Here is a 25,097-nt window from a genome sequence, read left to right as displayed (position 1 = left end):
ATTAAAGTGGCAGATTTTTATGGGTGACCATAATTATATACATGTATGGTATATACATATATAGTCATATTTATAATATAGATCATATTCAAAGTTGGAGAACTTGACTGATTTCTTCTCTCTAGGTTGGTCAGTTTTGGTGTTTCTTTCCTCAGGCTTTTATTAGAACCTGGTTTCTAGGTTAGAATATATTTCATTTTCTCCAGTCTTGTTTCTGAGACTTATTCTGACTAGACTACTACTTTCTCTATTGATTCTTCATAACTAATTCTAAGTGTCTGACCAATCCAGGTCAAGCAGCAAGTCACTCTCTGAATAAGAGCAACATTTAGGGCCTGATTCATAAAGCCCATTGAAGTTGGTGGAAAGACTCCCATTGACTTCATGGTGCTTTAGGATCAAACCCTTAAAGAAAGAAAATCTCACAAGCTTTAAAACAGTCCAAAACCAACTTATAGTTGCTCTATCTTAATTCCCTCCTCAGTCTGGATTTTAAGTTTCTGTTGGCTTAAATTCACGTTACTTCGGATTCGTCCCTCTGTGACCTGATTTTCAGGTAGAACTAATTGCATATATATAAATATCAGTGGGGAGAGCCTGGTGGTTTCAAATATTTTTTTACTTTACATTTTTTCACTGATGTAACAAATAGTAAATAGAAAAGGAAATGATACATGCTTATTTCATTTTGATCCATGTTGATTTCTTGTTCATCTCTAGACAATGTACTAAACCCCACCTCTCCTCTTTCTAACCCTATCTTCTCTAGTCAATCCACCAAATTAGATTTTTTTTTTAATATATCGGCAGAGTTTTCACATTGTCAGAGTTTCCATCTACAATTACCACAACTAATAGGAACTGGTCTTTTAGAAGGAAAGTCACATGTAAGCCACTCTCTGATATTGCAAGGCCTGGGGCAGAGAGAACATGGCTGGATGTAGGGAAATCTTGAGTTCTAATAGCAGTACTGCCATTTATATGTGGATGGCTCTTGGAGATTTTACACAGACCAAGATTTCCAATGTGACTAGTGATTTTTTGGTGCATCTTTTTTTTGGGGCTACATCAGGAGGCACTTTAAAGGGGCATGCTTTTTAGACTGTGCTGAGCACCTGCTCTGCAGTCAACTTCAAGTTAAGCATCTAAAATCACTAGTCAGAGTCAATTGTTTCTATTTAATAGCTGTTTTTAAATTACTCCTTTACCATATGTTTATTTTGTCAAAGTGAGACTCCTTTATAAAATTTTAATCTCTTTTATGAAAAGTATTTTCTGTTGTTTCTCACTCGGGATGTTGCGCTTGCTCATCTGATTATTACTCTTGGTGGCTTTTGCTCTTTTGTAATAGAAAATTCAATGGGAAAAACCCTGAGCAACCATATTTACTTAATAACAACATACTTCATTGGATTATTATCAGGCCAAACTCTTAAAAGAATATATTTATAGCAAATAAAGCAAAAAAAATTAAGGTAATTCTTGCAACCATAAAACTCAGAGTTCCCTCTAGCAGTTTTTTCAAATAGTGTCAGGTCAGCTCACCTATTTTCAAAGTCCGTCTTCTGTGTTTGAGTAATGTTTTTCACAACCTGCTGACTAACTGAGCTTCAGTGCCCACTCTTTCTGTAAGAACATTTCTATCCACAAATCCATCAAGTCACTGTAAAAGGTCTCATTCTCATTTTCCTTCTAGCCATGAGAAATGTGATTTTTATCACTTGGTTTATATATCAGCTGATGTCGCAAGACCCCTAGAAGAGGCACTATTTATTATTTTCAGAGCATACAACTTTTGTTACATTCCTTTATAATTAGAACTGGTCAAAACATTTCTGACAAGACAGTTTTCTATTGAAAAATGCTTATTCCATACATTTCAAATGTTCTATGGAAACGTGTTGATTCTGTCAAAACTTTTGATGGAAATCAGGAGAGTCGGAGGCCCACCTAGCCTGCCTCTCTGCTGACTTGTCTGCCAGCTTGCTAGGCTGGAAGAAACTAGGATGCTGGACTGCTTAGCTCCCCAACTGACTTCGTTACTGGCAGATAGCCTAGCTGGCTCCCTTTGGGAAATTTCTATTTTTTGTTCGGATTTGGTATGCAAAAAATTATAAATTTGGGAATATCCCCTGGAATGGAAATTCTGGGTTCCAACCAGCTCTATTTAAAAAAATATACATTCTTGACTTCATATACTAACACTTACACACAACTATTGGCCCATTCATCCTTTGATGTTTACGAAAGTTTTCAGGTTTCTGCAACCTTTCTGAGACCACCTTTCCTCCTCCCACTTGCCTGCGCAGCCTGATCTGGTGAAGCACAACGGGGGCCAGAAGTGGGTGTTTTGAGGGTACGCTCGAGAGTGACACCGCGGTCACCTCCCCGGATCTGCCCCATCTTTTCCTCAATCATCTCCATTCCTACCATTCGGTCTGGTTGAGAGTCACCACAGACCGTTGGGTGCTAGAAATTGTCACTAAGCTACAACCTTCAGTTTTTGGCCATTCTCCTTCTTTCCCATCCCTCTTCAGGGTCCCTTCTCATGAGCATCTCCTCGTTCAGGAGGTAAACAACCTCCTATAACTGGGGGCAGTGGAGGAGGTCCCTGAGGAAATGAGAGGGAAAGGTTTCTACTGCCACTATTTCCTGATTCCGAAGGCAAAAAGGGGCCTATGTCCTGTTCTGGACTTGCGACAACGCAACAAGTGTCTCAAGGAGTTGAAGTTTTGCATAACGTCCCAGGCTTTCATTATTCCCTCACTGGATCTGGGAGACTGGTATGCCGCTCTCGACATGAAAAATGCTTATTTCCATATCTCTATCTTCCAAAGGCACAGTCTCTCCATTTTATGGGTCGGCGCCATTTCCAGTTCTTGGTGCTCCCCTTTGGCCTCTCCTCAGCCCTGCGGGTCTTTACAAAATGCATTGCCCGTGTAGCCACTTACCTGAGGCGAGGGGTCCAGGTCTATCCTTATCTCGATGATTGGCTCATCAAGGGCAGATCGTGGGATCACGTGCAGAGCAGCCTCGATCCGCTGCGGTCCATATGCTGCGACCTGGGCCTGTTATTGAATGAAAAGAAATCGACCCTTGTACCAGTGCAATGCATATTGGGGTGGTTCTCGATTCCATGTGGGCCAGGGCATTCCTTTTGGAGACCTGTTTCTGAGCCATGTTAGATGTAATCTCCCAGGTGAGGGGCCACCCGCTCACAACTGTCCGCACTTGCCTAAGGCTGCTTGGCCACATGGCTACTTGTACTTGTCTGTCATGCCCGGCATCGCCTCCAGCCACTGCAGGTGTGGTTGGTGTCGGTCTACATCCCCAACAGGCAATACCTGGACCTGGTGTGGTGGCTGGACCCCGCATCGGTGTTGCAGGGAGTCCCCTTCACGGCCCTGTTGTGGACTCTGGTGTCCGATGCCTTGGAGCTAGGCTGGGGAGCCCATCTGGGCGAGCTCAGTACACAGGGCCGCTGGTTGGGAGTCGACTGCTCCTTCCACGTAAATGTCAGGGAGCTCAGGGCGGTTCACCTGGCCTGCCTGGCTTTTCGGTCCCAGTTATAAGGCAAAGTGGTTCAAGTCCTGACGGACAACACCACCATGAAGCTTTCTATCAACAAGCAGGGCGGAGCCAGGTCATCAGCCCTCTGCCAAGAAGCCCTCAGACTATGAGACTTTTGTGTGCAGCATGCCATTAATCTCGTGGCAGCACTCCTCCCTGAAACCAGGAACGTATTGGCAGATCACCTCAGCAGAACCATCTCATCTCGACATGAGTGGTCTCTCCATTCCGATGTCCAACAGGTCCTACTGGAGAGTAAAAAGTCCTCCACTAGAGCAACCTACCTGGCCAAATGGAAACTATTCACATGCTGGGTCTCGGCCCAAGACATTAGGCCTGAGTTGGCCTCACTGCAGCTGATCCTGGACTACCGTATACATCTCAAGCTTCAGAGTTTGTCCCTTTCGTCAATTAAGGTCCACTTGGCTGCTATGTCAGCCTTTCACCTTCCATTCCAGGGCAGATCAGTCTTCATTCATAACATGACGGTCTGGTTCTTAAAAGGTCTGGAGCAGCTCTACCCTTAATTCCAGGATCCAGTCCCTCCGTGGGGCCTGAATCTGGTACTCGCACAGCTCATGAAAGCTCCCTTCAAGCCCTTGGTGTCCTGTTCCCTTCTTCTGCTCTCCTGGAAGGTGTCATTCCTGGTGGCGATAACTTCTGCCCAAAGGGTCTCTGAGATTAAGGTGCTTACATCGGAGCCGCCCTATATGGTGTTCTTCAAGGACAAGGTCCTGTTGCAGCCACATCCGGCTTTCCTGCCCAAGGTGGTTTGGCAATTTCACACAAGCCAGCACATATTCTTGCCAGTCTTCTGCACAAAGCCTGATAAGTCTGAGGAGGAATGTAGGTTGCACTCCCTGGATGTCAGGAGAGCGCTAGCCTTCTACATCGAGAGGACCAAGCCATTTCATAAGTTGACACAGTTGTTTGTTGCGGTGGCAGATAGAGAGAATTTCATCTTGGATCACAGCCTGCATCCGATTCTATCATCAGGCAAAGGTGCCTTCACCAGCGATTGTAACCGTCCACTCAACTAGAGCACAAGCCTCATCAGCAGCGTTCCTGGCCCATGTGCCAATTTCAGATATCTGCAGGGCTGACATTTGGTCTCCATACATATGTTCGCGTCTCACTATGAGCTTACACAGCAAGCCCGAGACAATGCTCCGTGTTACAAGCCATACATCTATGAACTCTAGGGATACTGCTTGTGAGTTACCTAGAATGGAATTAACATGAGCAAGCACTCAAAGAAGAAAAAAAGGTTACCTACCTTTCATAACTGTTGTTCTTAGAGATGTGTTGCTCAAGTCCATTTCATTACCTGCCCTCCTACCCCTTTGTCGGAGTTTTTTTTTTTTTTTTTTTTTTTTTTAAAGCTTTTCTTTCCTTTGCTGTTTTACTCTGAGTTGTAAATCAGTCTCCATGGGAATAATATGTAATTTTGAAAACCTGATTTTGTAGTATCTTGATAGGAAATCCTGACCACAAATGTTACAGAAATCCTTTTTTTTTTTCTTATTGGGTTATAAATGTTTATTGATTAGACCTAAATTCAGTTTAATTATTACTGTTCACAAACTCTCTAACTGTGGTTGGTTTGAGCTGTGTATGTTGAGTTCTGAACAAATAATATAACAACTTGTAGTGAAAAATTGAAATGTTAATATATGGTATTTGCAAATAAAGGCTAATGATCTGTAATACATACTTTCATTACACAAAGGTTTTTAAAGATTTGTACTTACATTCTGAATTTGTCTCTGATATGAAGATATTTACTTTGCATCTGTAAAAATGTATGTCTCAAAAAAAAATCATTAGCTTAGCACTGAAGTAGCTCAAGTCAGAAAGATCACCAGTTAAACCAGCATTAACTTCCCCAACAACCTCAACTCAGATGTGACTCTCCAGTGAGCATCTGACTAGCATGCCAAAAAATAGTGGGGTGGCTGCAGTAGTGCAGGCAGTGGCAGTAGTGGCATAGGCTACCTGTCCCAAGTACAAACCTGCCTGAACCCCAGGGTTACGTACACAGGGCGGCTAACCCGTACTTCTGCTGCCATTGCCTGTGCTATTGCAGGTATTTTTAGCATGCTAGCTCAGATGAGAATTAGCCATGAGTATGTCCATGGGAACTATGAATCAACCCCCCAGGTTGTAGTGTAGCTATAGCCTTAAATTATGCTGCAGGGGATAGGAGAGAAAGTTGAAATCTCTGTACACATTTCAAAAAAGTCACTTAAAAATGTTTCAGAACTCTGACGAGAGAGCTTTAACGAGTGTGAAAAGTGCCTAGATCTTTAAAATTTGTCCGTGAAATATCCATATTTGAAATTGATTTTTGTCTTATTTTTCACTTTATTAGGGTTCGTTCTGGTGAAATATTCTTTTTAACATCATTTTTGCTTTAGCTCAAGGGGCTGTGTTTGGAAGCAGGGCTGATAATTAGCTGATGAACATAGTCTGTTTTTAAGTATTTATAAGAGGTTGTTCACTTACGTTCTTTTATATGGTGTAGTAATAATGCAGTTTGGATGTGACTTTAACTTCACTTTTTTTCTCTAATTTTAATAGGAAGACATCTACATGTATGGAGGCAAAATTGAAACAAATAATGGGAATGTCACTGATGAGCTGTGGATATTCAGCATAAACAGTCAAACATGGAGTACCAAAATTCCTGCAATACTTGTACATGGCCAACAGTATGCTGTGGAGGGTCACTCAGCGCATATAGTAGAGTTGGACAGCAGAGATGTTGTCATGATCATCATTTTTGGATACTCTGCAGTGTATGGTTACACAAGCAGTGTGCAAGAGTACTATATCAGTGAGTTCTTTTTAAATACTTTCTTTTTGCCCTATATTGATGCTTCATTTCTTGATTTTTAACCGATCATGAACTTGTTAGGTTTAGAAGAATAAAATATATTTGGCAAGCTCAAAAAACTCTTGTGCTGTTCTTCTTTAATTTTTGATCTAAGTAGCTCCTTTTTTCTTTTAACGTATGTAAAATCAGTTGTTGTTTTTTAAAATTGGTCGAGTTTGGTTCCTATTTTGGGAATATTGAGTAGATTGGGTGTGATCACAGTCATGGTTGGGGTACTCAAAGTAAGGCAAGGGTAAGAACCAACAATTTTACATATATTGAGTTATGATAGTGTGTAAGGTTTGTCAACATTTTCTCAGACATAAGTTTATTGAAAAGAAGGTTTAATAAATAGCACGGTATACAGTAATCACCTTAACAATGTTGAAATTTTTGCCCTTGCAAGAATTAATGTTACTGTAGTATTTCCCATTCTTAATTTCAACATTTAATAATTATTCTGATTACAATTGCATTGTAAGAAATATTAGAGTATAATGGCAACTACCATAGAAAATAAAATCAATCACAACTTCTATAAATCACTACAACTTCTGTTGTTGTTTCACTAAATCTAGCTATGCTTCTGGATTATTTTATATTTTAGACACCGATAAACTTGTTCCCTTCTAAGTGTAAACAAATATAAGATAAGATAATGGTAAATAACTTAATATTTCATTTTATAGACTTCACATAACATTTTCTTTTAATAGTTAGAATACCATATTAAAATGGCCCTTATGATAATCTTTAAGAATAAAGCTAATTAATATGCACATTAATTATTTAATGAAAACAGGAATGTGAAGAATCTTGCTTCACATTCTTCCTTCCTTGTTTTCTATGGTACTCAACTGAGTCCCTAACAATTCTTTTAACAAGACAGTGGTTACTAGATTGAGTGTGTTAAGAACTTTTACCAGCAGCTTCAGACATGTAAAGGTTCAAAGTGGTATTTTTGTATTGGGACAATTTCTTTGAATTTTGTCTCATTTTACATATATATATAATATGTGTGTGTGTGTGGGAGAGAGAGAGAGACACTGATATATAACTGCATACATTTATGTAAGCTGTTTTGGGTAGGGAATAAGTCTTCTGTTGTGCTTGGCCAATTTGAAATAGTTCACCAGTTTTCAGCTGATCACAAGAAGCATAGTTTTAGTTTAATAATGCATAGTTAATGCAGGACTTCAGTTTTTGCTTCATCTAGCACTAAGGTGTCACATGCTTCACTTCAAGCACTGAACTAGTCTTTTTACTTCAGTGGGATTGCTCACATGCTTAAAGTTTAAGCATGAGCATAACTGTTTTGCTTAATTGTGGCTTCTATGCATGAAGCCTCTCAACCTGTCTACATTACAGTGACAGAATGCTTCCACTATATTCCTGGCATGATTTCTGAGGACCATATTGACATCTTTTCTAGCAATATCAAATATGTCTAGAAGGGAATGAGAATGGGTGGAAGACTACCATAATATAGTCTATCCATGTTGATATTTCTGATGCAGCTGCTTAAGACTTTCCTAAAATTGCAGTCTCTATCTTCCAAGCTAGGTGTTCCTCTACATTTCTTTGAATTTGAATCAGGGATGCTTACTAGATCTGCACAAGACAAGACAAGGCTAGTCAATTTTAATTGCCTCCTAAATCTTGACTATTTGTTTGCATAAAATAGTAATAATCACTAGTTACTCTATAACACTGAATTATAGAAGGCAAAGTCCATTGAAAAAACTTCCAAGAATGAATGCCTTTTATTGAAGACCTGTTTTAAGAAAAACACAAAGTAAAATAAGAAACATAAATCATGATAATTACTGTAGTTTTCTGCATGATCATTAATGTTTAACAGTACCTTGAATATAGTATATCAATTCTAAGTATTAAGGTCAGAGAAGAAGTACCAAACTCCATGTTTTGAAAATCTTACAGTAACTATGATGTGTTGTTGTTTGGTTTGATTATGAAGTGGTGGTAGTGGTAGTAGTGAGGACCTCTTGCCTCACTTAGCAATGTAAATGAAAATTTCAGTGTTTATTGGATAGTTTATTGTTGGCATTAGAGCTAAAATTCATGACTTCTTTCCATTTTACAGCTTCTTTACTATGTTAGGGCTATATTTTTAGAGGATTAATAAAACAGAATACTATCTACAACTAAGCAAGTTTAAAAAAAAAAACCACCTTGAATCCATGGTTATAAACTCTGAGTGGGGGAGAAATATATTTTGCACTGCTGGCAGTTATCATGGTTCAGAATTAATCTCAATTTAGTAAGTTTCCTTTCAGAGATATTAGCTTGTCTGCCAATTATAGAAAATATTAATGAGAAAGAGGGTGTTTTCATAGAAAATATATTCCATTATTGAATTAAAAAATAATGTAGATTTGTAGCAATATAAGGTCTTCATATAAAAACCCATTGACAGGAATGAGACTACTTGTCTGAGGAAGGGTTATTCACACAAGCAGTGGTTTTTAGGATCTGCTCTGTATGCTGTAATTGTTCAGTTTCAGCAGATAACCCTCGTGTTTTGTTTCACCTTAGTACCTCTTATTTTTGTGCCCCACCAATAGTTAATGAATTCTGTGGCAATTTCCCCCCAAATTCCTTGGCAATTTCAATATTTATCTCTAGCTTTGCAGCATTGAAATGATTTTTAACCATGAAATTTCAGATGGTGGTTTGCACTAAGCATGACTTGCTTTTTGGAACTCAGAAGGTATGGCAAGTGATAGATGTATTTATGTAGAACTCTCTAATGTCCTGTTCAGAAAGGAAATTGGTTACAAAGAAAGGCTTCTGACCTTGTAAAAAGAAAATATATTTTTTCCTCTCTCTGCCTATTTCCAATATTCAGACTACTCTAGAATTTGACATTGTGCTGCTTTCACTGATGGGCGGATGCCGTGGTATTGAAACAATTTTTATAATGGGGGTGTTGAAGGCGGAAACTGTGTAATTGGTTATCACTACTTCAAGCCAGGGAGTGCGGCAGCACCCCTAGTTCCAGCACCTATGGGTGGATGCTATATTCTCTTCAGACACTGGCTCTTGGTGGTTTTAACATAAACTCTTTTCCAACCACTCGCCACACTCACACTGAAATAAATAGGTCTGATATAAAATTTACCTCACTTAGACCATCTTCAGTTAAATTCTTAGTGACCTAATTTCTATCCCTCTAGATCTTTCTATAAATTGTAGTAATCAGATGTGGGATTCTGGTATACATATCCATTTTAGAACTAAGGCCCTGACTTCTGTAGGCTTTGGATCAGGAACCATTCAAAAGTCTAGTTACTGACTTTAGCATGTGCTTCTTAATTCGTGTGATCTGGGGACTCCCTTGACTTCTTATATGAGCACTGTACTGTGCAACTGTTGATCACAAATCAGGTTGATATAAAGTGTGCATGCACTCTCACTCTTTCTCAGAAAAACACACCAATCCTCCCCCCTGCTTGAGTTCCCTCCTTAGGATCAGGGGTGTGCACAAGAGGGAGCGGCAAGCAGCGGAAGCCCCCGCCCCCCCGCAATAATCGGCTGGGGCACAAAACTCCTCCGACCCTGGGGTCACGACGGAGACCGAGCTCCTTGAGGGTTGTGGTGGGGGCACAGAAAGTGCACTTCCAAAAGCAGTCAAATTTTAATTCCTGCACCCAGCCCTGCGTAGGATAAGGTAAAATTAGCTATACCCGAGAAAAAAGTAATATTCTGTTCAAACAGAATAAATTGTGTGTTTAAAAATCATGACGTTTTGTGCACTCAGATTTTCATTGTGTGAATGTGTAATATTGTGTGAATATCCACTCTTTGCTCTGGAGGTGATGTGATTGCCTTTGGACTCATTGCAGGAGCAAAGGAGCTTCCTTTTGCCCTTTCTTGCTATTCTTAGAGTTATGGCTTTTTGGGAACCTATAAATCTTAGGAGGGGAGTTTTGTATGGATGGTTTTACTAACTTGCACCATAAAGCTTTTCTGGGCTAGTCCACAGGGAAATTTATTTCGCTTTAGGTTAGTGATACCTCATAAACTTTCTAAGAATCTCAATGTGAGTCTCAAGGTGAATATAATCTTCGTGTTTTGCTTTAACTGAAGTTTTAAAAAGCTCTTTATGTCTAAGGAAATTTCTGAATAAGTCTCTTCTGGAGTTATTTAAAAATGACAGAGATTTGTTTGGACTGATAACAGATTGCCTTCTGCTTTTTAGATTGAAGTGATTTTTCTTCAAAAAAGAAGACTTTAACAAACTCAGAGAACTGGTAGGTAAGGCCCCGTTGGGAGGAAAATCTAAGGGATAAAGAAGTTCAGGACAGCTGGCAGTTTGTCAAGAGGACAATACCAAAGACACAACTGCAAACTATCCTGATGCGAAGGTAGGAAGAATAGTAAGAGTCCAGTATGGCTCAATCAGGTGCTCTTTAATGACCTGAAAATCAGAAAGGAATCCTATAAAAAGTGGAAACATGGGCAAAAAAAAAAAAAAAAAGCACAAGCATGTAGGGCAAAATCAGAAAGGCTAAGGCAAAAAATGAGTTACACATAGCAAGGGACATAAAGGCAATAAGAAGAGGTTCTTTAAATATATTAGGAGCAAGAGAATGAGAAAGGAAGGTAGTGTAGGTTCTCTGTTTGGCTTGGAAGGAGAGATAATGGATGACACAATGAATGCTGAGGTATTTGAAACCTATTTTCCTTAAGTCTTCACTGAAAAGGTTAATGGTGACCAGATATCCAACACAATTAATATTAACAAGGGGGAAGGAACACAAACCAAAATAAGGAAAAAACAGGTTGAAGAATATTTAGAAAAGTTAAAAGTACTCAAGTTTGGAGTCTTAGTAGTTAGGTAATTTATAAGTACTCAAGTCTGAAATTCATTCTAGGGTACTTAAAGAGCTAGCTGAAGCAATTTCATAACCATCAGCAATTATCTTTGAGAACTCCTGGAGGATGGGTGAGGTGCCAGAGGACTGCAGAAGGGCAAACATAGTACCTATCTTAAAAAGGGGTAATGAAGAGGACCCAGGAAATTGAAGTTAGACTGACTAATCAACAATACCCGAAAGATACTCGAACAAATTATTAAACAATTTGTGAGTACCTAGAGGATAATAGGGTGATAAGTAATTGCCAACATGGTTTGTCACAATTTGTTGAAAGAATAGTTATTAATGGTTCACTGTCAATCTGGGAGGGTGAATCTAATGAATAGTTGAGTGGAGAGTATACTTATAATATTTGAAGATGACACCAAACTGGAAGGGGTTGCTAGCACTTTGGAGGACAGGTTTACTTAAATACTTAATGGGAGTATTGTATGTAACATACAGGAGGTAATTGTCCTGGTCTATTTGGCACTTGTGAGGTGTCCAATTCTGGGCATATACTCTAGGAAAGATGTGGACAACTATCCTCAGTTCCTTCTCTACCGCCTCGGCCCCATACGTAACACTAGCATCTCCACCTTGAGCATATTTGGCCTTTCTCTTTCCTTCTGTGAAGTTAGTTTAGTTTAGTGTTGTTGTTAGCATAATTAGTTAATTTAGGTGACAGGGCTATTTTTCTCTCTCTTTTTTCCCCTGGGAGTTTGTCTTCTCCTGGTGGGGTATGCCTGGTTCCCCAGGCAGCAAATGTTGCCTCTCCTGCCAAGAGGCTATACCAGTGAGCAACAGACACTCCAAGTGTGTCTGTTGAGTGGGAGAGTCCCATATCTCCCAAGAGGAAGAACAGGGATATACAGCTCGGACTGTTGGCAATGGAACATTCCACTCTTTGAGCTAGGTCTGGAGAGAGCCCTCCCCTCCCCCCCGTACATCTGCCCCCAGGTGGACCCAGCATCCCATGTAACTCAGGACATGCTTCCCATAAGAAGGGTAAACATTTGGAACACTCTGGGAAGACTCCTGAAAAAGAGGAGGTAGGACTCTTTACTGAGCCAGCTCCAGAAAAGACCAGGTTGCATCTTTGGTCTGCAAAGGTATTCCTTTGGTATGGGTGGGCCTGCAAATCCCAGAGCTCCAAGGAGAGAAAACATGGCTACTGTAGGGTATCTGTACCCTCCAGTAGTAAGGGCAAGCACGAGGTACCATCTAGCTTGGCCTTGTCATTGACAATGGAGCATTCTGCTCCGCCATTGGTGCAGTCATGCGCCTTAACTCAGTCATTGGTACTAATGCAAGTAACTTATCTAGGAGTGCCTGTACAAGCGGTACCCATGAGCAAACATCAGTCCAAGAAGGCCTGTGGAATGCTCAGCTTTACTGGTACCATCCACTCCAGCCACAACGACTTCAGCTGCGGTGTCTTTATTGGGATCTTTTCCGGTACACAAGAGGTCCAGTACTTGAGGGATCTCTGTCTTGAATGAACCAGAGTCCCCATTGCTGTAGGTACCAAGCATCTCATGGTATTGGGGTCCTGGTCTCTGAGTGACCACTCCCTGTCACATGTCTCTCCTCCATCCTCATTGGCTGCTCCACGTACTTCTGGAGAGGGGAGAGGAAGAAGAAGAGCATTCCTGGTCACTTTCCTGGCTTTCTGTTGGGGTTTCTCCTATATACTTTTATTTGGCAATCGCCCCTCATGCAGGAAGGACTTCATGGCACATCAAACATGATAGAACTAAGCCTGTATGCTACACCTCTCTCGTGGACCTCCTCAATGGCCATTTTGGGACTCCTGGGCTGCCTATTGGTACCATCTATGTGGGAGACTGGTAAATCACTGGTACCATCTATGTGGGAGACTGGGATCCCACATCCTCCCTGTATTTGAGAAGTTGGAAGCTAGGGCGGATGAAGAAGTCACCCCTGAAACTCCAATTTTGTTATCGCTGGATGAGGTGCTCATGCTTACTCCTCCTTTCATTGTTGATGACTGCCTACAGTTCCACGACTTCATTAGATGGGTAGCAGACACTCTGCAGATTCCATTGGAGTAAGTCAGAGACCAGCTGCACAGGCTGTTTGACATTTTGCTGTCAGCAACACCCTCCAGAGTGGTGCTACCTATTAATGAGGCTCTGTTGGATCTGGCTAAAATGGAAAGGCAGATACCAGCCACTATTCCTCCAATGTGCAGAAGGGCTGACAAGAAGTGTGATGTGTCCCAGCAGGACTCTGACTTTTCGTTTTTCCCTCCCCACCAATTCCCTCATGGTGGATTTTGTGAGTGAGCGGGGTAAACCACAATTTTTAGGGGCTACCCCCGATGAAAAGCACCAAAAATGAGTGGACCTCCTTGGACAAAAGTTTTACTTGTCAGCAGCCTTGCCATTTCAGATTGCGAATTATCAGGCAGCCATGGCTAATTATAACTTTACTAATTGCAGCAGGCTGGCAGCTTTTATTGAACATCTGCCACAGGACTTCAGGGAACAATTCCAATCTATTGTTGTTGAGGGTCAGCTATTGGCCAGAACAGCTCTTCATGCATCCTCAGATATTGCTGCCAGGTCCATCTCTATGGTGGTAGTTAAACTCAGGGCATAACTGAGAGAGGTCCAAAATACAATAGAGGACCTCTCTTTTGGTCACAAACTCTTCTTGTAGACTATGAATGACTCCCTGCACTCACTTAAGGACTCCAGGGCCATCCTATGTTCCTTGGGCATTTATACACCTACAAGCAAGAAGCATTTCAGGAGAGCACAGACTGCCCAGTAATTGTGCCCTGCTCAATTCTTAGGGTACAAAAGACCCCCCATAATCCCCAGAAAGAGACACAGCTTTTGGAAGATGAGGGTCGCCCAGCCGCCCTCTGCGACCATACAGGCATAATCTAAACAGCAGTTTTGATGGGTTGGCCAACGGTTCGAATGCTCCTGTTCCTCTGATTTTACAGTTGCACCTTTAGCCCACCTCCTTCCCTTGGGGGACCACATTGTCTATTTCCACCAGACTTGAAAGTGAATCACCAGGGAACAATGAGTATTGGAGGTCATAACTTCAGGTTACACCATCGAGTCTTTGAGACTCTCTCCCTTCCCACCGCCCCTTTCCTGTCCCTCTTAAAGGACCCCTCTCATGAGTTTCTACTAAGGCAAGTGGTGGACTTTCTCCTCTGACTAGGAGTGATAGAACTGGTTCCTTCCCTTTATGGGGCAAAGGATTCTACTGAAAAAGGATGGAGGTTGGAGGACAATCTTAGATCTAAGACAACCAAACAAGTTTATGAAGCCCCCAAAATTCAGGATGGTAACTCTCATAACTATAATTCCTGCTCTAGAGGAAAGGGATTGGTTTTTGTCCCTTGTCCTCCAAGATGCCTACTTCCATATAGCCAATCACCCGGGAAATACCTATGATTTGCTGTAGGCCAAGATCATTTCCAGGTCCGAGTGCTTCTCTTCAGTCTCTCTTTGGCTTCAAGGGTGTTCTCGAAGGTTCTAGCGGTAGTGGCCACTTGCTTTCTACAGGAAGTGATTGTCCTCTTCCTGTACCTCAACAACTGGTTTCTCAAAGGATGCTTTTTCGAGGCAGTGTTGTCTTCCATTCAGAAGGCTTTTGCTCTGTTCCAAGAGTTGGTCCTAAGCTAATAGTAAAGAAATCTATGTTAGTACCGGTGCAGGGAATTCAGTTCATAGTGTGTACTTGGACTTGAGGGCATGTCGACACTTACCTCTGAGCGATTGATCCAGCAGGAGTTGATTTATTGTGTCTAGTGAAGATGCAATAAATCGACTGCCGAATGCTCTTCTGTCGACTCTGGAACTCCATCAGAACGAGAAACATAGGCAGAGTTGACGGGGAGCATCAGCAGTTGATCCTACCGCAGTGAAGACACCGTGGTAAGTAGCTCTAAGTACATCGACTTCAGATACGCTATTTTTGTAGCTGACGTTGCGTAACTTAGACTTAGCTCGCCACCCCCCCCAGTGTAGACGAGGCCTTAGTGACAGCCAGTGTGTACCTCCCTTTAGATGGATTTGTGAAACTCTCAGGACTGGTTAAGTTGCTTCAGGGAAGCTCTAGGACATCAAGAAGGAACTGTCTTTTCAGCTCCTTGGTCATATGGCAGCATGTATCTTTGTTACCAATCATGCAAATTTACACTGTTGCTGTTTCCAAGGTTGGTTGAGAACTGCCTATTATCCTACCAGAGATGCCTTGGCAGTCCTCTTGCATGTAAAGAACTCCCTGAATTGGTGTAAAGAGCGACTGCACATCAGTGCAGGTGTTCCTTTCTGCCGCCCAACCTTGTCCGTAAGTCTAACTAATGTATCCCATGTTTATACCCTCACAGTTCAGGACAGATGGATGACCTATAAGACAAGTCTCCACACCAACCTATTGGAGCTCAGGATTGTCAGGAATGCTTGGCTCCATTTTCTCCCATTGATCAGGGGAAGAGTGATGAGGCTCATGATGGACAACATGCCCTGCATGTTTTACATGAACAAGCAGAGAGGAGCAAGACCCCCCTCCTGATGTACTGAAGCTATAAAGCTCTAGAACTGACTCATAGTGAATCTCATCCAAATTTCAGAGCCTACCTTCCAGGAATCCAGAACACTGCTGCGGATGCCCTCAGCAGACACTTCTCCCATGACTCCAAATGGGAGCTGGATACTCAGGTCCTCCAGGACATATTCCAGAGATGGGGTTGGCAAGAAATTGATCTTTTCACCCATAGGGATACATATCTGGAAGAATTACAGTTATTGCACAGGATAAGTAAACAGTTCCTTCCCCTGCTCCCTTTGATTGAGCAACAGTCCTAGTTTCCAGAACATTTATGAAGTATATTTTTATTGTAATGCAATGAGAATTAAACATCAGGCATCCTCATGGAAAATTATTCTTCTAATATTTGGGGGAGTTGTCTGTGACTTCACCTGCTTTTCTGTGTTTTGCTGACTGAATGTGAAGCATCTTTGGGTATGATTTTACTTAATGAGCATAAGCATTTAACCATGCTATAGACTGGATCAGTCTTCTGGAAATGAGAGTAGTAGAGCTGGATCTGGAATGCCTGATTCTATTTGATGAGGATGCAGGATAGGGGCAGTAATTAACCTTGACTATGTGTTTAGTACCTGGCATACTTAATTATCTTAAGTTACTGTAGTGAGTTATCTATGCTCTTGGCAAAAAAATGTTTCTGCTGTCTGGAACTCTTTGGAAAACTGTCAAAAGTTTTGGCAGAAGACATCAAGTTCTTTGTTAAGATTCAAATTACAAGAGGACACTACGGGCAAGTCCTGACTACGGGAGTGATTTCCTTATTGGGTTTTGGCACTGAAAACTTCTCTTACTAAAATTCCTAACTGTCCATTCAGTTCGTAAGATTTAAATACAAGGAATAAAAACTCTTTTCTCTTCCTCTATTTTTCAGAGAGCTCATACAGTATTTAGACAGAGTTTACTCAGACAATTTACCATGCAAAATATTATTTGAATAAGACAAATAAGAATACTAAAAGTAGAATCAAAGTGTAACTCATTGGGTCAACAGTACCATATATGTTTTCCCAGAGAAATATTTACTTTTTCCCCCGAGAGGCTTAAACAGGTCTGTGACATGATAGGCAAGTGAAGAGGATTGAGGGGTAGGATTTTCAGCATATCTACTCCTATTTTTATCTAAATTGTACAAAGTGTATTTATTTACTGGTAAGTATTATGTAGCCTGCACATAAAATTTGAAGTCATTGGTATAGATTTCTGAGGCATGCTCGTAGACACAGTCCTTAATAGTTAAGAGATATCCAGCAGTTGGTTTGGGGTGTGGTGTGCTACCAGTTATATTGTATTTTCATTAAAAGGGTATACGCCCTAAATTTCAACACTAGCTAAGAGCAAAAGAACAATGCAACATAGTCTACTAGCTATGTTCATATATTACAATTCACCAAAGATGGATAAGAATAAAGCTGCTGTCATCCATCCCATGGAAATTGATTTTATTGTGTCTGCCTTTTGCACAAAAGATTTAACTTGCTTAAGAAGGTAGTATCTGAAAAGTGTGTGCTGAAATTTGGATTTCAACTATAGTGGCCGTAAAGTGATGTAGTTTGCCACCAAGCAGACAACAATATTTTGTTTTTCTTCTATAAGGTCAGTCTGCCTACCTGTGTTAGGTGAGATAGAGGAGAAAAATGGACTCTAATATGGCCTTTAAGTTAAGTTGGAGCCAGTATATGCCATTATTTGGTAACTGTGGCAAAATAACCTATATCATAGCAGCCACTGTGGCTTATAAATTTGCAAACCTCTGCTCTACATAGGGGAAAACTTTCCACACCTGTATACTTTAGACTGGGATTTTCAAAAGAGTGTAAGAGAGTTAAGTGTCCAACTCCCATTGCCTTTCGTAGGCCCTTTTCAAAACACCCATAGGCTCTTTTGAAAACCCCAGCCTTAACGTTTAAGGCAGGGGTTCTCAAACTGGGGGTCAGAACCCCTCAGGGGGTTGTGAGGTTATTACATGGGGGGGGGTGTCGCAAGCTGTCAGCTTTGCCTCCAGCATTTATAATGGTGTTAAATATATAAAAAAGTATTTTTAATTTATTGGGGGGAGGGGTCGCACTCAGAGGCTTGCTATGTGAAAGGGGTCACCAGTACAAAAGTTTGAGAACCACTGATTTAAGGCTTCTCCAGCAAGTGTTTCCTTCCTCCATGCTGCTGAGGTGGCCTATTAAATCATCAGCAGAGTTCAGGTAGTCTTAGAACCAGGAAGACAAGAAAAAAATTAGATATGGCCCTGGAATGAGTCTAAGTTGAAATATAATACTTTTGATGGCTGAAAATTGGCCCCTCTCTCATCCTGACTCCATTTTTGACATAGTGAGTGTCAGTGAGCTTGCATACTTTTTAAATACATGAATGGAGCTGAATTGAAAGTGTAGTTTTGACAAGACATTGCAGACTAAATGCAGGACTAAATGTTGTGCCATTGACCTAAGGTATAACCACAGGCAAATTACTTAACCTCTCTGCTTCATTTATCCTATTTGTAATAGTGATGAAAACTTGGTAAAACACTTTGAGGCTGATGGATTAAAAAGCAATCTTTTTTTGCCTTCGTGTTGTCCCATTAGGGTCGGTGGCTCTTGTTCTTTGTCTCCAAGCATTCTTATCCAGTGTGTCTTCTATGCTGACACCAACTTCCTGCATGTCCTCCTTCACCATCTTGAACCACCTATTTTTAGGTCTTCATCGTGATTCTTTGTCCTATGGCTTCTAGCTCTTGTTCTGTCTGGCCAACGTATTCCACCTGTGGCAGTCTCGCACCTATCCATCTCAGTCGATACTCCCTCATCTTTTCTGGAGCACCCACATAAAAAAATTAGTGAGTGCTTAGCACCCACTGGCAGCCATCCCCTTCACCCCCAGTGCCTCCCACCCACTGGTGGTCCTGTGGCATGTAGGAGGCACTGGGGTACAGGGGGAAGAGGTGGGAGGGGGACGGATCGGAGGCAGGAATAGTGGGAGGGCCTGGGGGAAGCGGTGGAGTAGGTGCGGGTCCTAGGGCTGAGCAGGGTTTGAGCACCCCCAAGGAAAGGAAAAAGCAGATGCCTGTGATGGGGGCAACCTGCATATGGCTCCTGCCATTTCATTGTGTAGCCTATCAACTCCTGTCTTAGCCAGCATCCACCTGAGCATTCTAATTGTGGTACTGTGAAGTAGTGGTGGTTCTCTCTTCCTCATTGGCCAGCATTCCAATACATACATCATGGCTCGCGTAATCATCATCTTATACACTTTGTTCTTTAGTTTATTTGGCATATTCTTATCACAGAGAATTCCTGTCACCTCCCTCCATTTATACCAAGCACTCTTCGTGTGGCTCCTAACATCCGCATCCACATTCTTATCGAAGCTCAACACTGAACTGAGGTATTTAAGTTGTTGCACAAATGTTAACTGTAGGCCATCTAGTTTTACTGGCTTCTCATGCTTCCTATCAGTGAAGTATTGCATATATTCTGTCTTGTCAGTTGGTCATAAGCCATTTTCTTCTAATGCAGCCTTCCATAGTTCTAGGTCCATTTCCAATTTATATTTATCTTCATGGCATAATTTAATGTCATTGGCAAAAAGCATGCTCTTCCCTAATCTCCTGTGCCAAGATGTCCATTACAGTCCAAATAGCAATGGGCTTAAGGGTGATCCTTGAGGCCAGGTCTACACTACACCCCTAATTCGAACTAAGGTACGCAACTTCAGCTACGTGAATAACGTAGCTGAAGTTCGAAGTACCTTAGTTCGAATTAGTTCGAACTTACCTTGGTCCACACGCGGCAGGCAGGCTCCCCCGTCGACTCCGCGGTACTCCTCTCGGCGAGCTGGAGTACCGCAGTCGACGGCGAGCACTTCCGGGTTCGACTTATCGCGTCCAGACTAGACGCGATAAGTCGAACCCAGAAGTTCGATTTCCAGCTGTCGAACTAGCGGGTAAGTGTAGCCAAGGCCTTATTTAGACCTACCCCCACAGTGAATGACTCACTGAAGCTGCTGCATCTTACTACCATTGTGCTACCCTCATACATAATATTCTGAACAAATGTCTCCAGCAGATTGCCGGACTGCAGGCACCACCATAACAACTCTGTAGAAACTCCATCATAAGCCTTTTCTAAACCCAGAAATACTAAATGTAATTCCGTGCATTTCTCTCTGTACTTCTCCTGCAGTATTTGGGCTGCAAACACCGCATCCATTGTTGCTCTTCCTGGCATAAACCCAAATTGGTCGTCGCTTACTTGATGTTCCAGCTCTATCCAAAGTCGTCTTTCCAACCATTTCATCATGTGACTCACTGAATATTACCACATTCTAGCAATCTCCTTTATTTTTGAAGATAGGGACCAGTGTGCTCTTCCTCTGCTTGTTGGGTATTTTTCCAGTAGATAAAATTAAGTTGAAAAAGTTCATCACCACCATACCCTCATGGCCTAATACTCTAAATACCTCATTTGGTACCATGTACCTCTGCCTTCCCATATTTCATCATTTTTAGTGCTATCTGAGTCTCCACCATGGTGATAGATCTTGTGTGTTTATTGCTTGTGCATACTTCCCTCAAGTGTTTCTTTGCATTCTTTTCATTGAACAGTTTCTCATAAAATCACTGTTACTTCCTAATGAGTTCAATGTCTTCCATTTTCTTCTTTGACACACTTCATTGCTACCAAGTCCTCTATGCTTCTTTGCCTAATCTTGTCTAATCTACATTTTGTTTTTCCCTTTCTTTCTTTAGTAGTCCTGCGTATAAAGTTTTAAATGCCTGCCTCTGAACTTCCACAACTGTTCTTGTTGCTGTTTTCTTTAAAGCTTGTATTCCTCATAACTTTTGCACCATTTTTATTTTCTGCCATTGCTTAAACCTTTCCTCCTTCTTTACTGCTCCTGCACATTGCTGGACCATCATGTCTTCTTGCCATGAAATTTATCTCCTTTTGTTTGGCAAGAGGCTTCCTTTGCACTTTCTGTAAAGTTGGATGTTTTTCACCAAATCTCATTGGTATCATCGTAGTTGGTTTGGTCATTGTGCAGTGGCTGCAGTACCTCATCCTTAAATCTCAGGACATGGCTACACTTGCAAGTTAGAGCGCATTAAAGCAGCCCAGTGCGCTCTAACTCACAACCCGTCCACGCTTGCAAGGTACATAGAGCATTCTGGCTAGAGTGATCCTGGTACTCCACCTCGGCGAGTGGAATAATGTTTGATGCGCCCCGGCTGGAACGCTGCAGCACCAGTGTGGACGCCATGGTCTGTTAATGCACTCTGATTGGCCTCCAGAAGTGTCCCACAATGCCTGTTCTAGCCACTCTGGTCATCAGTTTGAACTCTACTGCCCTGCCCTCAGGTGACCAACCATCAGACCCGCCCTTTAAATTCTCAGGGAATTTTGAAAATCCCCTTCCCGTTTGCTCATTCAGGTGTGGAGTGCTCTCAGCGAATCTTTCCAGGTGACCATGCCTCCACACGCCAGGGGATCCCGAGTATGGAGCAATGTCAAGGTGCTGAACCTCATCAGTGTTTGGGGGGAGGAAGCTGTCCAGTTGCAGCTGCGCTCCAGCTGTAGGAATTAAGATACCTTCAGGCAGATATCAAGGGACATGATGGAAAGGGGCCATCACCGGGACGCTCTGCAGTACAGGGTTAAAGTGAAGGAGCTGTGAAATGCCTACTGCAATGCCCGCGAGGCAAACAGGTGCTCCGGTGCTGCTCCTGCGACCTGCCATTTTTACAAAATGCTGGACACGATACTTAGGGGTGATCCACCTCCACTCCGAGTACCACCATGAACACTTCAGAGCCCAGTCCAACAAGGCAGGAGGAGAAGCAAAGTGGGAGCGAGGGTGCTGAGGAGGAGGAAGACACTCCGGCATCCCTAGATGCATGAATCCAGGACCTATTCTCAAGCCAGGAGCAAGGTAGCCAGTTGCAGCGGCCAGTGGTTGGGGAAGGACAAACACCAGAGGAGGTTCCCGGTAAGTGGCTTTTATTTTGGGAAGGAAGTTATTCGGTGTGGGCTCTTGGGGCAAGGAGGGTTAGGGTTGCATGCATGCCTAGATACGGAATAGGGCATTGATGTGCTCTCTCACATCGCGGTAATCGGCCTCAGTGATCTCTTCAAAGGTCTCAGCGAGAACTTGGGCAATGCGCTTGCGCAGGTTTCTTGGGAGAGCCGCTGTGGTCCTTGTCCCAGTCAGGTTAATGTGTCTACGCCACTGTGCTCTGAAGGGCAGTGGGACCATTGCTGCACACAGGCAAGCTGCATATGGGCCAGGGTGGAAGCTGCATTAGAAGACCCTCCCTTGCTTCCCAGGTCACCCTCAGCAGTGAGATATCTTCCAGGACGAACTCCTGTGGAAAATGTGGGGACAGTGTTCAGTATAGGGGCCCCCTGCAGCTGTTGGTTCTCCCGAAGGCACAGAAACCGAAAGGACAGTACAGCCATGAAAGAATCAGTCCCCCCGACCCTGTGCTTACTCACCATTTTGTGGCTCCCGTGGGTTATGTGCGCTCACTTTGGGACGGGCAAATTATGCTATTGTGTAGACTGCGTGCCCTCCTTAAGTACAGGGGAATCATTGCTCTGTCTCGTGTGAACAATGCCGCCTCTGTTAATGTTGCATTTTGCCTTTACAGATGCAACCTTGAGATCTCGGCCGTCTGTGTTTTCACCAGCCGAGAGGCTGCAAAGAATCAGGAAGAGGCCACTTAGAAGCAAAGAGGACATGCTGCATGAAGTCATGAAGCACTCACTCCCTTAATGAAAATCGAAAAGTGCAGGAGTGGTGGGAGAGTGAAAGGAGGGTCTGCCAGCAAAATGCGGATCGCCGGCACCAAAGCACGGAGCAGCTGATAAGCATCATGGAGCACCAAGCGGAATTGATCCAGGCACTTGTAGCCATGCAGGCGGAGCACTACCGCGCCTGCACTCCCCTGCAGCCCTTGTCCCGAAACTCTTTCCCTTGTGGCCCCATGTCACCTCCAACCCACTTTCCCCAACATCCGGGTTCTTATCGCCACCAGCTGCCTCCAACAGCTTTAGTTTCACCACCCAGCCCTGAAAACTACGACCCTTACCCACTGCACTCAACCCCCATCACCATGCAGTATAGCCACCCTGAAGTGCAGCACTCATTGCACAGCACTCCAGACAGGAAGGCTGAGTATGGTAACAGAACATATGCAAATCTGTGATTGTATCATTCCCCACTCCACCCCGTTGGTTTTTCTGTTTCCCAAGCAGTTGTGTTTCTTTTCAATAAATGCATTTTCTTTTCAATAAATGGATTCTTTTCTTTGAAAACATTTTTTATTATTGCATAAACTAAAAGATACCTTAATCCAGGAAAGCAATAGGCACTGTATCATACGTAGCAAACACAGATTCCTACTAACATTAGAACCACTGCACTTCACTCCCATCTTGTATTCCTCCTCCTACTCAATCATATAGCCAACCTGCGGCATGTATGTGCATATAACATTAAATATACGTTCTCTGCTCAGTGCTATTCTAACTTTCATGAGCCACTATTCCTTTGAATGTCTGCTACCTTATTCTTTAATATTTCTGCTATGATTATTTTTACCCCATTCCTCCTTGCTACTGAACCATCATACATTATCTTGTAACCATCCCTGATGTTTGTGGATTTCAACCCCTTCCATTTTGGTTCTTGTATACAATGTACATTCTTCTTCTCTTCAGAGTCTCAACTACTGCTCTTGATTTTCCTGACATTGTTCCCACATACGGGGGATCCAAATGTAGTTCTTGGGCTTGCATCTTTTGCTGCATTCACCCAGAATGCGGTAGCCTTTTCCTACTTTCCATAGCTATCAAGTGAAGTGGTCACGTGTTTCTTCCGGAGGATGCCGTAGTATTGTACTGATATACTCCCTAAAAACCCAAACCCAGAGAAGCATCTGTGATTAGCACAACTTTTACAAACTGGCTGGCTTGACCTGATGTTCTTGGTTTGAAATGTGATGTGGAAAGTGGATTTGAACATGACTTTGCTTTTACATTACATTTGCTATTAACAGACTTATCCTTTTGTGAATTTCAGCAGCTGAACTGTTGAGCCATATTGTCAATTAAATAACTAACAAGCAATGGTTGCAAATTCAGATGGATTAGTTTAATAGTCTCTCTTTATTAGCTTCTGAAGCTAATTGTCCATTTGTATCTAGCACACTTCATGAGAAGTTATTGTGTCTACTGACCTATAAATATGTTCTGTCCTTTCTGCATTGTGGGCTTATAACAAAAATACCAAATAATATAATATGACCTATGTTTCAGAACAATAATCAAGCCAACAGTTGTTGAATTTAAAACAAAAAATGAGTTAAGGTCTGCAGTAAAGTGATTAAATTCACTGTAGCAATCTGAATATTAAGCTAGTCCTGATGACTTAGGAGTTGTATTTTATTACTCATATATAAAAAGTTGTTTTATTTGATTAATAGGTTTTTTGGTGATAATTTTATCACTGCGCAGTACAGCAAAATATGGTGTTCAAATCTTAGTACTTTTATTAAAATTTAGTCGTGGCAGGTAATCTGAAATGATCAGTGGAAAAAGAATGTTAGCCAAGTTATAGGTGTGGAACTATATTTTTCTAGGAAAAAGTTTTAAAGTGTCTGCTTTCTAAAACAAGGTAACAGACACACTATCAAAGAGACCTTGGTAACTGGGGGAAGGAGCCAAAGGACAATTTTGATAAAATAGGCTTAATTTGAAAGAAAAATTATTATTATAATTATTCTGAAAATAACTGTATATTGTGACAAATGTATTTGAAATGGATATGAAATATATGTACATTTTCCCCTCTACAGTTACACTGCATTATATGACTTTAAAATCAGGGTTGCTGCCAGATTTTGTTTAATTGGGTTTATTGTATTACTACCCTATGGTATTACTTTTTTATCTGAATATGCAAGTATAATAAACATTGTTGGACTGTTGCAATAAATGTTACCTTCTTGTTTTCGTTATAAGGATACTGTTAACTTGAAGTCCTGAAGTTGACTAATTTTAAAAACAAACAAACTATACTTCTGATAGAATACTGCCTAGACATCAATTCATCCGAGCACAAAAAGTATGTACTTAAGTTTAAGCGTGTGCTGAAGTCCCATTGACTTCAATAGGATGATTTAT

The 25,097-nt window shown here is 41.9% G+C and overlaps 1 protein-coding gene across 6 annotated transcripts in view; it reads left to right on the top strand.

Moving 5' to 3' along the window:
* Positions 1 to 25,097, top strand: part of ATRNL1 (attractin like 1) — a 1,006,335-nt gene that overhangs the window by 162,154 nt on the left and 819,084 nt on the right. For all 6 annotated transcript variants that reach the window (XM_034775239.1, XM_034775240.1, XM_034775241.1 and 3 more), the window contains exon 8: positions 6,151 to 6,406. In XM_034775239.1, coding sequence (XP_034631130.1) covers positions 6,151 to 6,406 — 256 coding nt within the window. The remainder of the gene's footprint in view (positions 1 to 6,150; positions 6,407 to 25,097) is intronic.

This window comes from Trachemys scripta, chromosome 7, assembly GCF_013100865.1.
Source record: "Trachemys scripta elegans isolate TJP31775 chromosome 7, CAS_Tse_1.0, whole genome shotgun sequence".
Lineage (NCBI taxonomy): Eukaryota > Metazoa > Chordata > Testudines > Emydidae > Trachemys > Trachemys scripta.
The sequence above is the reverse complement of the archived record's forward strand: the minus strand, read 5'-3'. Positions and strand labels throughout refer to the sequence as shown.